General features: G+C 42.9%; 1 protein-coding gene across 5 annotated transcripts in view; it reads left to right on the top strand.

Annotated features, from left to right (window-relative positions):
- Positions 1-18,400, top strand: part of crebbpb (CREB binding lysine acetyltransferase b) — an 80,056-nt gene that overhangs the window by 29,884 nt on the left and 31,772 nt on the right. For all 5 annotated transcript variants that reach the window (XM_031814222.1, XM_031814221.1, XM_031814219.1 and 2 more), the window contains exons 3-7: positions 5,385-5,588; positions 6,898-7,147; positions 9,659-9,772; positions 12,364-12,624; positions 13,014-13,104. In XM_031814222.1, coding sequence (XP_031670082.1) covers positions 5,385-5,588; positions 6,898-7,147; positions 9,659-9,772; positions 12,364-12,624; positions 13,014-13,104 — 920 coding nt within the window. The remainder of the gene's footprint in view (positions 1-5,384; positions 5,589-6,897; positions 7,148-9,658; positions 9,773-12,363; positions 12,625-13,013; positions 13,105-18,400) is intronic.

The raw sequence follows: 18,400 nt of genomic DNA, 5'->3' as shown, positions 1-18,400 counted from the left end.
ACTTCATATAATGAATTAAAATGCCTTTATCTGTATGGCATGTTCAATGGAAACTACGTTTAATAACTCTGACGCATTTCCTCTGCATGGTCTTCCTCAGGGAGTACAGAGAAATGATAATATCCTCTTTTGAACAGCTTTTCCAGTCAGCTCTGATTTGAAGGGGGAGTGTTTTCAGAATTCATTGGACAACATCTAGTAAGTTTTACTATACACATTAAAAAGTGAAATACTTGAAAGAATTCAACTCCAAGCAAGAAGCGTAGTTCTAACCTTAAATGTGACTGGGCAAAGTGTCAAGAATAGGAGAGCTGTCTATTCCATAGTACACTGGAACACAGCAAACATGGACAACAGTCTAAACATAGCTGAGGGCAATAGAGCAAAATGTCCACTAGACAGAAAATGTACCCCTCACAACCCTACAGGAAAGGTGAGAAATCCATATCTTCATTTAAACCAGGGTACTTAGTGGCATGTAGTTTGTAAATCCATATCTTCATTTAAACCAGGGTACTTAGTGGCATGTAATTTGTAAATCCATATCTTCATTTAAACCAGGGTACTTAGTGGCCTGTAGTTTGTAAATCCATATCTTCATTTAAACCAGGGTACTTAGTGGCCTGTAATTTGTAAATCCATATCTTCATTTAAACCAGGGTACTTAGTGGCATGTAGTTTGTAAATCCATATCTTCATTTAAACCAGGGTACTTAGTGGCATGTAATTTGTAAATCCATATCTTAATTTAAACCAGTGTGCTTAGTGGCCTGTAGTTTGTAAATCCCAAAACTTTCCCTTTGGTTTAGCTGTTTAAGATGGTCCCCTTTTCTAATTGAGGCCGGAACATGATCAATACCCACAACTTGTAGGGAGGCAGGGTTGCCATGGTGTAAGGACTTGTAGTGCCTTGCCATGGGGTCGTCTTCATTGCCTACCCGTATGGCGTACTTGTGTTCCGCTAAGCGGTCTTGAAGGCGTCTCTTTGTCCGTCCAATGTAGAACACCTTGCACTGTGGACATTCCAATCTGTAGATGACATGAGTGGGAAGTGCGTAATAATCAATTTTAGAAGCTGTCAACAGAAGACTTTTCCTGTGCGATAGTTCTGCACTGGTTGCACCTAAAAGAGCCTTTGGGTTTGTGGTCTGGCCATGAGACAACCACAACCTGGTATACGCTCAGGTCTGTCGTTGTTTCCGTTAGCTACAGTACTGCTACCAATGCCATTCAAAGAAATTCAAGCGGTACACCCCTGGTTTGGCATAGGGCATGTGAACTCTCATTCTCTATTTGGTTTTCTTTCTCATTCATTCTCCGTGAGTCCTCTTTCTCTCTCGCTGTCCCTCTAACATTCTCTTCCTCCGTCTAGTTTACCTTCATTCTTTTTTCTTTCTCCTTATTTTCTTCTTTCTCTTCCAATTGTGTGTGTGTGCTGGCCCTCCCTGGCCCCTTGGCTCATAATGGAGCTGTAAATCATGTTAAGGGGATGTGTGTGTGGAAGGAGAGAAAGGAGGAGGAGCGAGGGATGGAGAGGGGGGAAAGCGACTATTTCAGAGGCCGTTTCCACATCTGTCTGGGGTGTGTTTTGAATGTATCACTTTTTAGTGCATGTTCGCTGTAGTTAGAATATGGGAGTTGATTCCCCTGCGCTGTACTGTATACTGGAGTATTTTGAAATGCCAACTGTATAATCTTCAGTACCGGTATGATAAAAAGAGTGTGTTGGGGCGTCCTAAAGCTCGGGGGGGGGGGGGGGGCTGTTGTGACTATGGAAGATGTGCTAAATAACAGCTCAGGTAGGAAGGAGTGTGTGTCGGAGCTAGAGGGAGAGCCAGTCTAGAATTGGCCTGCGTGTAAAAAGTTCAAGCTTGAAGTGTGTCAGCCATTCAGTAAGCGTGTGCGTGCCTGTGCTAGCCCAGGCGCGTGAGACTGTTTGTTTGTGGGAGACTATAGTGAACGTGAGGCAGAGAGGAAGTCGGCACGTCAGAGCTCCACTGTATGTAGGGGGTGGGGCAGACTAGAGCTCAGCTGTTGAGCGTGGCTACACTGCTGCTGGTCTCCGGCTCTTTCATCTGTCTGCTGGAGCGCTGACAACGGCGGGAGAGCCTCCTCCTCGCCACTAAGCACAGCGGAGCACAGTAGAGGAGCATGCTGCTAGAGCAGAGCAGAGCAGGCAGGGCTGTGTACACATGCACACCAGGAGAGGGATGGACTAGAAATGGGGATTAGGTCATTATGCTCGATTGCTAGTCATCCAACATACTGAAGTGGCAATCAGCAGTTAAAACGATAACAAATGATCTCCTCGCCCCTGTTTCGGTAAAACGCTGAGGGATTGGGCTGGGGAAATGTAATCACTCTCCAATTCAAAGACAGAGCTATGGATGCAACGACTCTTTCATATCACAAGTATAGTTTTAACCATGATTTGCAGGTAAACAGTGTTTGTTTACATTTAATTTGTTTACAAACATTGGGGTAAAACAAGCTTATATTTTGGGTTCTGATGGGGTACGACATTGTAAGCTAGTGAGGTATTTATTGGGTACATATCATAAAGTCCAAATGGATGTAGCAACTGCTGATTGGCACTTGAAGACTGACAAAACATTAAGAATGCCTGCTCTTTCCATGACATCGACTGAACAGGTGAATCCAGGTGAAAGCTATGATCCTTTATTGATGTCACTTGTTAAATCCACTTCAATCAGTGTAGATGAAGGGGAGGAGACAGGTTAAAGAAGGATGTTTAAGCCTTAAGACAATTGAGACATGGATTGTGTATGTGTGTCATTCAGAGGGTGAATGGGGAATACAAATGATGTACAGTCCATGTGTAAAGTATTCAAACCCCTTCCCCTTTTCCACATTTTGTTACGTTACAGCCTTATTCTAAAATTGATTCAAATGTTTTTCTTCATCAATCTACACACAATACCCCATAATGACAATGCGAAAAAAAAAAATCGAAATTTTAGAAAATGTATTTATATTTACATAAGAATTCAGACCCTTTGCTAATAGACTTGAAATTGAGTTCAGGTGCATCCTGTTTCCTTTGATCATCCTTGATGTTTCTACAACTTGATTGGAGGCCGCCTGTGGTAAATTGAATTGATTGGACATGATTTGGAAAGGCAAATACCTGTCTATATAAGGTCCCACAGTTGACAGTGCATGTCAGAGCATAAACCAAGTAATGCGGTTGAAGGTATTGTCCGTAGAGCTCTGACAGGATTGTGTCGAGGCACAGATCTGGGGAAGGGTACCAAAAAAAATTCAGTGGCCTCCATTGTTCTTAAATGGAAGAAGTTTGGAACCACCAAGACTCTTCCGAGATCTGGTCGCCCGGCCAAACTGAGCAATTGGGGGAGAAGGGCCTTGGTCAGGGAGGTGACCAAGAACCTGATGGTCACTCTGACAGAGCTCCAGAGTTTCTCTGTGGAGATGGGAGAACCTTCCAGAAGGACAACATTCTCTGCAGCACTCCACCACTCCATCAGGCCTTTATGGTAGAGTGGCCAAACGGAAGCCACTCCTCTGTAAAAGGCACATGACAGCCCGCTTGGGAAAAGGCACCTAAAGGACTCTCAGATCATTAGGAACAAGATTCTCTGGTCTGATGAAACCAAGTTTGAACTCTTTGGCCTGAATGCCAAGCGTCACGTCTGGAGGAAACCGGGCACCATCCCTACGGTGAAGCATGTTGGTGGCAGCATCATGCTGTGGGGATGTTTTTCAGCGGCAGGGACTGGGAGACTAGTCAGGGTTGAGGAAAAGATTAATGGAACAAAGTACAGCGAGATCCTTGATGAAACCTGCTCCAGAGTGCTCAGGACCTCAGACTGGGTCGAAGGTTCACCTTCCAATGACTCTAAGCACACAGCCAAGACAACGCAGGAGTGGCTTTGGGACAGTCTCTTAATGTCCTTGAGTGGCCTGAACTTGAACCCGATAAATCATCTGTGAAAAATACAGGTGTGCCAAGTTTGTAGTTTTACCCAAGAAGACGCAACGGCTGTAATCGCTGCCAAAGGTGCTTCAACAAAGTACGGAGTAAAGGGTCTGAATACTTTTGTAAATGTGATCTTTCAATCTAAACCTGTTTTTGCTTTGTCATTTTGGGGTATTGTGTGCAGATTGATGTGGGGGGAAAAACAAGTCTCCATTTTAGTATACGGATGTAACATAACAAAATGAATACTTTCCGAATGCACCGTAAAGGCCTTTGAATGGGGTGTGGCAGTAGGTGCCAGGCGCACCGGTTTGTGTCAAGAACTGCAACGCTGCTGTGTTTTTCACGCTCAACAGTTTCCCGTGTGTATCAACATCCAGCCAACTTGACACAACTGTGGGAAGCATTGGACTCAACATGGGCCAGCATCCCTGTGGAACGCTTTGGACACCTTGTAGAGGCCTTAGCCTGAATTTGTCAGGGCATGTGGAGGGCAAAAGGGGTTGCAACTCAATATTAGGAAGGTGTTTCTAAGGTTCAGTATACTCATTGTTGATGTCACAATTGCATGTTTTAAACCTTATTGGTCATATTGGAAGATAAAAATTCGTGTTTTTTAATTTATTCTAAAGAGATTGTAGCTGCGCACGTAACTATTCTGTCCATGCCTGCAGCAGATCTTGCACCACCCATTGGCTCTGAAATAGTGTCTTTTATGTGTTGAACTCATATTGAAAAGCTAGTCAAGGAAGTTTAATGATGGTAGATGGATAGATAAATGGATGGGATTTGGCAGCCACTCATGGGTAAATGTTTCTTTCATACCACTGTTTCCTTATTTGCCAGATTTTGCGTTTGGCAGTTATAACGATGGGGGGGGGGGGCAAAGACCTGTTGACATAAGTCACACTGCATCTGACCGCTCTCTCCTATTTTCATCCATTTCAATGAGCTCGTCCACAAGATCCGACATGTATAATCATCTACAAGTAATTTGTAAGACATATTCATATCTATACCTAGCCTGTGTTAGGTTTAGGTGCTCCCTTGTTTACTATCACATGTTGTGGTTGAGAGATGGCGTGATTTGGGGAGGCCTTGTAACAGGGGCCACTTCCTCTTATCTCAACCACGGAGAGACAGATGTCAACCGCTAGACCCGCCATTGCACGTCATTGTCCCCTTCTAGACAATCCCCACAGAATCAGTGCTAAAACACCAGGCTCTTTGGTATTGTGTGCAGTAGGGAAACCTGTGGCTGGGCTTTGCAGTGTTGGGGCCCAATTTAATTTGAACCCAATAGGTTAGTTTCACGGTTTTACAGTCCCAAATCATACATTGTCCTGGTCCTTCTTGACCCATTTTGAAACTCATGAACAGAGACCTGGTTCACCTCAGATGGTCCTAATCCCTTGTCTCTCTGTAGATGGGTATGGCTGGCAGTCCTTTTGGGCAGCAGTACGGTCAAGGCGGGGCCCAGCAGCAGATGGGGGTGAACGCCCAGCAGCAGCTCCGGAACAAGGCAGCCCTTGCCAACAGCCTGCCCCCCTTCCCCAGTGACCTGAAAGGGGCCAACAGCCTGCCCCCCTTCCCCAGTGACCTGAAAGGGGCCAGCAGCATGCCAAACCTGGTAAGTTCCTCCAACTTTGTAGAAAAGGAGAAACGCAAACCTGTGGTAAGTTTACACGATGACCTAAACGGAGGGTTCTGGGAAAGATCTGTTTCCATTTGGATCTCGAGCCTCTTCGTCTCGCCCCCTTAAACAGTTGGAATCCGATAGCTGTCCGGGGGCCACAAAAATCAGCTCTCAGATCTGATGTGGTCCCCATGCCTTTGTGTTTCAGACTTGTTACCTTGCCCCTACCCTCTTGGTGTTCTCACATATGAAAGTACTGACTATACAAAATATATGTTGGAATCTCCATTCAGTTTATCAGAGAGTTAAGTGAAGCCATCATCATATTAATGTGCACACCTACCTAGTCCTTTCAGATGTTTGAACACTGAAGAGATTAGATTAGGCCCTAGTTAGAGGACTGGTCTCTAAAACCCCTATCATTGACCCCTAGATCCTACGTACTTTGAGAGGATTGGTTGAAGCAATACGATGAAAATTACCCCCTGCCTATCAAATCCTTTCAGATTTAGTCTCACGTAGTGACAACTCTTCTGAAGTCCATTAGTCTCTGCATTGACTTTGAATAACGCTGCAGTTCCCAATGCCACGGTATTGGAACAATTATTCTGACACATTTCTCTTCCATCTCCAAAAACCAGGCCTGGAATGCAGAAGGAGAGATTGTTGGAAGGGGGAAACATTTGTTAAAAGGCACTCCACTCAGAATATTGTTGTACAGAGAGAGAGAATGAGGGAAAGAGGAAGAGAAAAAGAGAGGGGTCTCTTTCAAGGCACTGAGTAAATACTGCATGCAAATCTCTCTCCCAGGAACAGGAAAAGGGCCTAATGAACTCATTACAGAGGAAATAGTTGTGTTTCTATTTTGGTTAAAGGTTAATGGAGTCTTATGTGAAATAGTTGGATGTTTACCAGGCCTTTTTGGGGGAGGGCTTTCTTTTTGATTCATTCACTGGCTGCCTCCCATTATTCTGTCTGGGAATCGTTCTTTCTCTGTTCACCACTCTTCCCCCGCCACTCTTTGTCTTTCTCACACAAATGTTTTCCCTCTTTCTCCCTAATCAAACCTCACCCAGTTGATCTCGGCATAAATGCGTTGTAGATCAGCTTTTCTTTTTCAAATTGTGAAAGTAATGTACTTGTATAAGTAGGCTTAATTACAGGGATTGGGTGATTCCATTTCAATATAAATGGTTCAGGGATCCAATTCAAGCAACCCAGTTCCAATTCAAGTAATTGGGTTCAAGCTAAGTTTCAAATAAATCCAGTCTGCCTCACTTATTTGTTGCGTTTCCCTCCCAAGGCCCAGATGCAGCAGGTATCCTCCATGGTCCCTGGCGGTGGGGTGTCTGCAGCGACGGCGAGCCACACGGCCGACCCAGAGAAGCGCAAGCTCATCCAGCAACAGCTGGTCCTGCTGCTCCACGCCCACAAGTGCCAGCGGCGGGAGCAGGCCAATGGGGAGGTGCGGGCCTGCGCCCTGCCACACTGCCGCACCATGAAGAACGTCCTCAACCACATGACCCACTGCCAGGCCGGCAAGTCCTGCCAGGGTGAGTGTCTGGGGAAGGGGGGTTGTGGTGTTGGTTGCTGGTTAAGTGTTGGGGGACTGTGTGAATATGATTGAACACACACTCGTTAATGTCCAACGGGATATCAGCTTTACTCCATTTAATGTAAGAAGTCAAGTTGGTTACCTTTCTCTGTGCTGCTGTGTCCAAAGCCCCTCTCTCCTCCTTCTCCATGGCTCCATCTGAATTGGTCTTTCTGCTATTCCTGGCATCCTATCTGCTCAACTACTTCTCAACCGTATTGGAGGAGAAGGTTGAAGGTCCCTGCCATCTGACCTTCTCTGTGTGTTTTGAGGAGGAAGTGAAGAGAGGATTTGCAGAATTGAGGAAAGATTCATTTGGAAAGAACCATTGTCTTCCATTCCCTCCCTCCTGTTTGCCCCGGTGACTGACTGAAATCCCGCTCCAGCCTATATTAATAGTGAGGACACCAGCAGCTATTAATCCCGAGGCTTGTTTTAAAAGCCTGTCTGGGTGCTTAGGCCTAATGTAAATACTCGAGTGGCTTTTGTCTCCACGCTGAGTCTGTCTGTCTGGGTGGCTACGGCGCTTTCCTCCCGCCCCGTGCTGCTCTGGACATTAAAGGGTGTCTCTAGGTCGATGGCCTCTGACTTTTAACCCCTGAGGTGCCAGTCATATTGGTAATGTGTTTTAATGGCTATGGGGTCAAATGAGGATATATGATGTTCTAGGTCTCATCCGGTTTTAGTTGGGTTGTGCTGTTTACGTGTTTTTAAAATGGCTTATATTAGTGATTATTTGTTTAAAATTCCTTGTTGTTTGGGTTTGCCGGTTCCAATGTTGTATTTGTTTAAACATTTTGTGGTGTAATATCTCACGTACCGACTAGCCCTGTGGAATAGCCCGCTAGCAATTCAAATAAATAATCCTAATATTAAACATTTATGAACGTACAAGTATCTTATATCATTTAAAAGCTTAAATTCTTGTTAATCTAACTGCATTGTCCGATTTACTATTGGTTTACAGCGAAAGCATACCATGCAATTGTTTGAGGACGATGCCCCACAACATATTTTTCAACCAGCACAGGCTTCATGAAATCACAAATGGCAATTAAATAAATCACTTACTTTTGAAAATCTTCCTCTGTTTGCAATCCCAAGGGTCCCAGCTACAACCTGAATGGTTGTTTTGTTAGATAAAATCCTTCTTTATATCCCAAAAGGTCTGTTTAGTTGGCGCCATCGATTTCAGTAATCCACTCTTTCAACATGCAACTCCACTCTTTCAACAGACAAAGGAATCCAAAGAGCTACCGATAAAGTTTGTTCAGACAAGTCAAACTACGTTTCTATATAATCCTCAGGTATGCTAAAATGTAAATAAACTATAATTTTTCATACGGAAAAGTTTTTTCAATAGAAAAGTGAAATTGGCAGGCGCGTGTCCTCTGTCTCGCGTAAACAAATTGATTTTCCACTGAGACTCTTTGTGCTAAAACTCCTAATTCTTACTCATTTTGTATGAAACAAGCCTGAAACCTTGAACAAAGACAGTTGACATCTAGTGGAAGCCATAGGAATTTAAATCTGGGAGCTAGAATTGCATAGGACCCATAGCTTTCCATTGTAAGAGCCTGGGACATAAAAATAATAATAATTATGGTTGGTTTTTCTTTAGATGTTCCACTACCATATCAGTTGTGTTATAGTTGCATACATTATTGTAACATTTCTACAAACATCAGTGTTTTCTATCCAATGCTACTTATATGCATATTCTGGCTTCTGGGCCTGAGTTACAGGCAGTTTACTTTGGGCACGTCAGTCAGGCAGAAATTCAGGAAAATAAACCCTAGCCCTAATTATTAATGATAACTCAAATACTTGAGGCTTTTCTTTAAGTAATATAAACTCTGGGATGAGACTTATTTGATGTTAGCAGGAGTAGAATGACCTCTTTTATACTCTTGAAGGGATGAATGTTAACTTCCACTTAAGTTAATGCATTGATATCAGTAGGATGTTCACCACCGTGGGTCTCTAAAGCCCCTAATCATGCTGTTATTGGAGTCTTCCTCCTGAGCAATCACAACTATTTACTTCCATTCCCTGGGTCTAAATCAAATCTATTACAGCAATTATCTGACTGTGTGAACACAATGGTACCTTTCTGTTAGTCCACAGGGCCCATTAGGCAACAGTCACATTAGGCTTGGAATAGTTACTAACTTTTGATTTCTGTTGTTTTTTCTTTGGCTCTGTGATTTACTGGGCAAAAGCATGTTTTATGTGCCCGGGTGTTTATTTGCCCAGCTTATATGGTGTCTTGGACAGGAAGTGGTCATCTTGTCATAGCTACTGTATGTGTTTTTCAATGACTCTTTGCCTTCTCTGTCATCCCTCATCTTTCTTGCTCTTTTTCTGTCTTTCATTCAATCTCTTTCATTTCTCTCATTCATCATTCTCTCCCTCCTCCCCCCCTCCCTCTCTCTCTTCCTCCCCCTCTCTTATCCTTCTATCCCCTCAGTGGCTCACTGTGCGTCGTCCAGACAGATCATTTCTCACTGGAAGAACTGCACGCGGCATGACTGTCCCGTCTGCCTGCCGCTGAAGAACGCCAGCGACAAAAGGAACCAGCAGCGTGAGTACCTGTTGTTTTACCCTAGGACCCGTAGTCCATCACACGTGTGTGTGTGTGTAATGTTGGGTTTTGTGTAATATCCTCCCATATAGGTGTTTTGGCATTAGCATAGCCATTCAAGTAGATACAGTGCATTCGGAAGGTATTCAGAACCCCTTTTCTACATTTGGTTACGTTAGAGCCATATCCTAAAATTGATTCAATTGTTTTGGTTCCTCATCAATCTACACTCTGTATCCCGTCATTTTTGCAAATGTATTTTAAAAACATAATAGAAATATAGTATTTACATAAGTATTCAGACCCTTTTATTCAGTACTTTGTTGAAATACCTTTGGCAGCGATTACAGCCTGGTCTTCTTGGGTATGACGCTACAAGCTTCGCACACCTGTATTTGGGATGTTTCTCCCATTCTCTGCAGATCTTCTCAAGTGCTGTCTTGTTGTATGGGGAGTGTCGCTGCACAGCTATTTACAGGTCTGTCCAGAGATATTTGATCGGATTCAAGTCCGGACTCTGGCTGGGCCACTCAAGGACATTCAGAAAATTGTCCTGAAGCCACTCCTGCGTTGTCTTGGCTGTGTGCGTAGGGTCGTTGTCCTGTTGGAAGGCGAACCGTCGCCCCAGTCTGAGGTCCTGAGCGATCTGGAGCAGGTTTTCATCAAGGATCTCTGTACTTTGCGCTGTTCATCTTTCCCTCCATTCTGACTAGTCTTCCAGTCCCTACCGCTGGAAAAACATCCCCACAGCATGATGCTGCCACCACCATGCTTCATTGTAGGGATGGTATTTTCCAAGTGATGAGTTGTGCCTGGTTTCCTCAAGATGTGGCGCTTGGCATTCGGGCCAAAGAGATAATGGCTACAGATAATCTCATGGTCTGAGAGTCCTTTGGGTGCCTTTTGGCAAACTCCAAGTGGGCTGTTATGTGCCTTTTACTGAGGAGTGGCTTCCGTTTGGCCAATCGACTATAAAGGCCTGATTGGTGGAGTGCTGCAGAGATGGTTGTCCTTCTGGAAGGTTCTCCCATCTCCACAGAGGAACTCTGGAGCTCTGTCAGAGAGACCATCGGTCACCTCCCTGAACAAGACCCTTCTTCCCAGATTGCTCAGTTTGGCCAGGCGGCCAGCTCTAGGAAGAGTCTTGGTGGTTCCAAACTTCTTCCATTTAAGCATAATGGAGGCCCCTGTGTTCTTGGGGACCATCGATGCTGCTGAATGTTTTTGGTAACCTTCCCCAGATCTGTGTCTCGACACAATCTTGTCAGAGCTCTACGGACAATTCTTGCTCTGACGCGCACTGTCAACTGTGGGACTTTATATAGACAGGTGTTTGCCTTTCCAAATCTTGTCCAATCAATTGAATTTACTAAAGGTGGACTCCAATCAAGTTGTAGGAACATTTCAAGGATGCGGGTATTGTCTGTAGATTGAGTTAATGCTGTAAAGTAACAACATGTGAAAAAAGTACAGGGGTCTGAATACTTTCCGAACGCACTGTAGATAAACCGGTTGTTGTCGCCCCTCAGCCAGTTTTCATACAGAAATCTGTCTCAGTATTACATCTGCCACATTACATTTCATTTAAATGTATATACATATTGTAGGCACAGATACAAAAACTGCATTTAATTTAAATGTATTTACATATTGTAGGCATAGATACAAAAACTGACACATTTAATTTACAACAGATGCATTCCACACTATAACACACTTGAGCTATAAATGATTTGCGATGTAAATCTAATTGAATTAGTCACATGCGCCGAATACAACAAGTGTAGACCTTACAGTGAAAGGCTTACATTGTTGATTAAGGGCTTGTATGTAAGTTCATATTTTTTAAAATTTTTTACAATGTAACTGAATTGTCAACAGAGAAGCATGCTGAGCTGAGAGCATAGAACCCTAGAGCGAGTGAGTGAAGTTTTCAGTGGCGCCACCTGCAGCCGTATCCCTAGCTGTGCTCTGTGCTTGTTCTGTGCTGGCTCGCTCTGTGCTGGCTGTGAAGGATTCCTGTAGAATGCTGGGCCTGTAATCTGACACCCTGGGGGAGGGGCTCCGGAGTTTCTATCTGTGGGGGAGGAGCTCAGGGGGAGAAATCTCTCTGATTGGCCAGAAAACCGGTGACCGATTTTAAATCCCCCACAGAGGCAACCTGCATATTCTCTCTGCTGGTCACAGATCAACATACAGTGAGGAATAGAGCAGTAGTAGGATCTTTGGGTGGAAACAGATAAATATTATTTTAGATCATAAAAAATGTAGGCTTTACAATTTTGCTTTGTTTAACAAGAAATAATTGACTTAATCTTTGCCAATCAGTAGATTGCTTTTCATCAAACGTAACATACGGCAGACCTTCTCTGGAAGGGCATACTAGTGATTTATTAACATAGGCCCAAGTCCTAACTGTAGTTCTGTTTGAAAACTGGGGGAGATTGGTGGGTTATGTGCAGTTGTGTTCATAATTACTCATCTCCCTCTCCACCCACCACCCTCTTCAATTTGATACAAAAGTTATTGTATTGCCAAAGCAATAAGGTTTCTCTTTGAATGTTTCAAAAATGTCTCCTCTCTCTCTCCAGCCATGCTGGGTTCGCCCGGCGCCAGCCTGCAGAGTGCCATCAATGCCACGGTGGGCACAGGCCCTCCCGGCAGCTCCCCGGGTTCCTCCATGAACAGTGGTGGGGTCAGCAGCGGGCACATCGACCCCAGTTCCATGCAGCGGGCCTACGCTGCCCTGGGCCTGCCCTATGGTAACCAGTCCCCTGCTCAGGGACAGGGAGGACCTGGAGGACAGAACACAGCCCAGGGAGGGCAGCAGCTACGCTCCATCAATGCACTAGGTAAGAATGTTGCTTGGTCTCATTGGAGTTTTAGGCTAGGTTACTGTAAAGCACTTGAGGACAATAGGATAAGAGCATCTGCTGAAGGAATCAATTATAAATGTAAAAATGGGTTGATAGATGCATACGATTGATTCAACTGAATCAACCCAATTAAATTTTGGGTTTGCAAATATGCACAATTTGAAATCCCAGAGGATGAAATCCCAGACACATGAAATAGTTATTTAAAACCAATGATTGGTTTGTTTGATTGGTTGACTCGTTAAATCATTTTGGTATAGTTCTCTGTATAAGGGTCTCGTGTGATGAGTTGAAGTGGTATAGTGAGGGTATCGGTCACTGTTTTGGTGGTAATGCTGCCTCTGGTTGGCTGTGTTCTCTCCCAGGCACTAACATGAACATGGCCGGAGGAGGGGTGGGCGTGCCCTCAGAGACCGGCATGCTCTCGGACTCATCGCTCCCCTCGTCGCTCAACAAGTGAGTCCGCTCACCCATTTAGATTGTCTCTCTTAATTCTGTGCCCTAGATCACTCCAACTGGGTGGTACAGAGCTGGGCCCACTACAGTGTACAGCAGCACTCAACATTTTTACAATGAGCTCCAAAAGTATTGGGAAAGTGACAATTTTTTGTTTTGTCCCTGTCCCATTGAAATGATCAAATGACTATGAGGTTAAAGTGCGGACTGTTAGCTTTAATTTGAGGGTATTTTCATCCATATCAGGTGAACCGTTTAGAAATTACAGCACTTATTGTACATAGTCCTCCCTGTTTTAGGGTAACAAAAATAGTAGGACTAATTCACTTGTGTATTAAGGTAGTCAAATGTATGATATTTGGGTCCATATTCCTAGCTTGAAATGATTGCATTAAGCTTGTGACAACAAATTTGGTGGATGCATTTGCTGTTTGTTTTGTTTGTGTTCCAGATGAGTTTGTGCCAAATATAAATTCATGGTAAGTAATGTATTGTCACTTTGGAGGCACTTTTGTAAGTGAGAATAGAATATGTTTCTACAGACTTATACATTCATGTGGATGCTAATATGATTACAGATAGTCCTGAATGAATCGTGAATAATGATTTGAGAAAGTTAGTCGCACAAATATCATGCCTTCTTGACATGCCAACCTCTCACCACACAATAACAGGGGAGGTTAGCATTTTATATAATACCCCCAAGACATGCTAACTTCTCACCATTACATTAACAGGGGTGGTTAGCATTTTATACCATACCCCAAGACATGCTAACCTCTCACCATTACATTAACAGGGGAGGTTAGCATTTTAGTGGGGGTATGATATTTGTGCATCTAACTTTCTCACTAATTGTTATTTACAGTTCATTCAGGACTCCGTTATCATGCTATAATCCACATTAATGTAGATGTGTTTAGAAGCATATTATATTCTTATTTACAAGTGACTCCAAAATGACACTACATTATTTACAATTCATTTTATTCAGACCCCTTCACGTTTTCCACATTTTATGTTCCAACCTTATTCTAAAATGTATTAATTAAAAACATTTCCTCATCAATCTACACACAATATCTCATAATGACAAAGTGAAAACCATTAAAAAAAAAATAACTTTTAGTATTCAGACCTTTTTGCTATGAGACTCGAAATTGAGCTCAGGTGCTTGCATCCTGTTTCCATTGATCATCGTTGTTTCTACAACTTGATTCGAGTTTATTTGGAAAGGCGCACACCTGTCTAGATAAGGTCCCACAGTTTACAGTGCATGTCAGCAAAAGGCCATGAGGTTGAAGGAGTTGTCCGTAGAGCTGCTAGACAGGATTGTGTTGAGGCACACACCTGGGGGAAGGGTACCAATCGCAGGCAATCACTGATCTGGATTTCAAGTCTGAAAATGCCTTTTTTTTGTTACAAATTGAACAAAAACCATGTATAATGCACATTCACTAATGACTCACTTCTTGTAGCAGGCTATAGAACATTAAAACCTCTTGCAGCTCCCCCCCTACTTTGTGCAATTTCCGCCTGAAGACATACCCAAATCTAACTGCCTGTAGCTCAGGCACAGAACCAAGGATATGCATATTCTTGGTACCATTTGAAAGAAAACACTCTGAAGTTTGTGTAAATGTCAATTGAATGTAGGAGAACACACAATAGATCTGGTTTAGATAAAATAATGAAAAAACATACATTTTTTATTTTTATCTTTAAAATGAACAAGATAAAACAAACATTCAGATAGGATGATGTGGACAATTTCAGTTAAAAATATAAGAGGGCAACAGTACTTGTGCAAAGTTTCAGAATGATAACTTCCAAAATGAGTGTGCTACATGACATTTATCATGAAGTCACCAGGTGTCCCACACAAGTGGTCAAATTGGTGAAGGTATACATTTTGAAACAAATAACTATATACAAAATACCAAAATGGTATTCTAACAAATATATGGGAAAAAATTATATATATAACATGGGTAACTATTTACACACTTTCAATATTTGGAAGACACTCAGTCCTCTATCAAATCAAATCAATTTATATACCCCTAGCCTAAAACCCCAAACAGCAAGCAATGCAGGTGTAGAAGCACGGTGGCTAGGAAAAACTCCCTAGAGAGGCAAAAACCTAGGAAGAAACCTAGAATTGTACCAGGCTATGAGGGGTGGCCAGTCCTCTTCTGGCTGTGCTGGGTGGAGATCACAGTGGTTGTAGAGGGTGCAACAGGACAGTACCTCAAGAGTAAAAATGAACAGTTTAGGGTTCCATAGCCAAAGGCAGAACAGTTGAAACTGGAACAGCGGCAAGGCCAGGTGGACTGGGGACAGCAAGGAGTCATCATGCCAGGTAGGTAGAGAGAAAGAGAGTATTAGAGAGAACATACTTAAATTCACACAGGACACCGGATAAGACTCCCATTCGGAGTCAGTGTCACTGTGAAAGAAAATGTTCAGTTAGAATAGTTTCACACATGAGCCCTGTATCAACAGGTATAATAAACATATATATATATATATGAGTTGAAGGTTGAATATATTATTATTACCTGCTAGATCTACTGTCTTTATTATATTACAACAAACCCGCTGTATCTACTGTCTCCATTTCACTTTGGCCATTGATGTGGTCCTGCACTCTCCTCAACAGCCTCAAATAGGCTATTTCATGTGGTTTGGGGTGGGGCGGCAGGCACACGCATCTCACATTTCATGACATGTTTATATATTGCTTCAAAAAAAAAAAAAAAGTTTATTATTAATTTCAAACAAGGGCATTAGCATGATAAGAACTTACCAGTCCAAAACGATGTTCTCTCCCGTTCAAAAAATATTCCTCCACAATTGCTAAATGAAGCGTCCTACAACAATCTGTCTCACCTTCCCAATCAATTTATTCTAAAATTGTGTGTACATCTGTATATCTAGACTTAGATTTAGCTTTCCCTGACTTCGAGCCAATAATGATTGATATATAAACAGCTGAATCTGCGTGTTCACCAAACAATGCAGTGCGTACTATGCGTAGCTTCTTCCGGTATGAAACTTCAATAGCGAATGACTCACTTTACGCTGAAGCTTACTACATGGGTTGGTCTTGCAACACATAAACATGGCGTATTGCCGTTTAGCTCAGCTCATTGGCTATCTACCCAGCTAGATTTCAAGACGATCAGTGGTCATTGGGTTAAAAGACAGTCAATCAGCGAAACAGCGGGCAAATCAATTGGTGCACAATGATGTCATGACTTGTTGTCTTCAAATCGGTTTCTTTCAGTCAATACGTCCTGCGAAATGGCCCATCACGTTTGTGTTACAAACAAACCAGTTGATTGCAGTGAAACCAAACATGACTGGAAAAGTCACCTTCTGTGTGGGTATTTACCTGGAATGTGTCGTCAATAATGGAATGAGACGGAATTCACGACACAAGCGGTTCACAAAATGTTTCGTGTTAGGCTATAAAAACGGATTTTTATCAAACAAAAGATCATTCATTGTGTAACAATGAGCATTGGCATTGCAAACAGACGAAGATCGTCAAAGGTAAACGATTTATTGTAATGCAGTTTGTGATTATGTTACGCCTGTGCTGGTAAAAACATTTTTTATGGGGCTCTATGCTCAGATAATCGCATCGTATTCTTTCGCAGTAAATCCTTTTTTAAATCTGACAACGCAGTTGGATTAGCCAGATTCTAGGCTTTCGACCCATGTGAGACACTTGTATTTTCATGAATGTTTAATATGACTATTTATGTAGCAATCACCGTATGTTGTGGAATTTCAGCCCGCCAGCGGGTTTCTTGCGCAGAGAGGTTAACACAGGTATCAGAAACAATCTCTCATGCACAAGCCAACGTGTTAGTGAGTAGCCAGCTAATTTATATTTCAAGTTTAGCCAACGTGGATCTATTTGCTAGCTAACAAGGTAGAACAGTTGAATTGTTACGAACACACCCTTCTGTCAATCTCCAACTGTTTGAGCAGCATGTTAGCCTGTCCACTTCATTTAAATGTTGAAATCAAGTGGCCTACCTTATTTCTCAGAATGAGAGCGATTTGCTAATTCCTTGTGTTTTATGCTTATTGCAAGTTTATGGAACAGACTAGACAGCTAGTATAATTGACTGACTAATGTGTTGCTAATGGTACGTGGTACCCCTATGCCGCACGCATCAAACTGAGCATTCATGTTCCTGACTCTGTGTTCATTGATACTCTTGTTTTAGTAGTGTCTGCACGCAATTTGAGTAGTTGAGACATAAAGGATATTGTTAGAAATTTAACTTCTCTATTATTCTCTGGTGTAAATGGGAAGGTGCACAGAGGAGCTAAACAAACCAGACCAAAAATACAACACGAGAACAAGCGGACATAAATGCTCATAAAAACAAAAAAGAACCAAACCTTCATCCTTGTGATACAGGCATTTGGAATATCGCGCAAAAACATACATTCGAATTAATCAAATTAATTTGATATACCGCCCAGCCATAAGAAGGGCCTTGGTCAGGGTGGTGACCAAGAACCCGATGGTCACTCATACAGAGCTCCAGAGTTCCTCTGTGGAGATTTTAGAACCTTCCAGAATAACAACCATCTCTGCAGCATTCCACCAATCAGGTCTTTCTCGTTGTGGCCAGACAGAAGCTACTCCTCAGTAAAAGGCACATGCCAGCCCTCTTCAGCAAAAGGCACCTAAAGGAGACTCAGACCATGAGAAACAAGATTCTCTGGTCTGATGAAACCAAGATTGAACTCTTTGGCCTGAATGCCAAGCGCCACATCTTGAGGAAACCAGGCACCACTCATCACTTGGACAATACCATTCCTACAATGAAACATGGTGGTGGCAGCATCATGCTGTGGGGATATTTTTCCAGCGGTAGGGACTGGAAGACTAGTCAGAATGGAGGGAAAGATGAACAGCGCAAAGTACAGAGAGATCCTTGATGAAAACCTGCTCCAGATCGCTCAGGACCTCAAACTGGGTGACTCTTCGCCTTCCAACAGGACAACGACCCTAAGCACACAGCCAAGACAATGCAGAAGTGGCTTCAGGACAAGTCTCTGAATGTCTTTGAGTGGCCCAACCACAAAAAGTGAAGGTCTGAATACTTTGATGAACAGCGATAAGGATGAAAATTCCCTAAAATGAAAGCTGACAGTCTGCACTCTAACCTCAGTTATTGTATAATTTCAAATCAAGTGTGCCAGAGTACAGAACCGAAACAACAATATCACTGTCCCAATACTTTTGGTGCTCACTGTATATTCTATT

This window comes from Oncorhynchus kisutch, unplaced genomic scaffold, assembly GCF_002021735.2.
Source record: "Oncorhynchus kisutch isolate 150728-3 unplaced genomic scaffold, Okis_V2 Okis06b-Okis10b_hom, whole genome shotgun sequence".
NCBI lineage: Eukaryota > Metazoa > Chordata > Actinopteri > Salmoniformes > Salmonidae > Oncorhynchus > Oncorhynchus kisutch.
The sequence above is the reverse complement of the archived record's forward strand: the minus strand, read 5'-3'. Positions and strand labels throughout refer to the sequence as shown.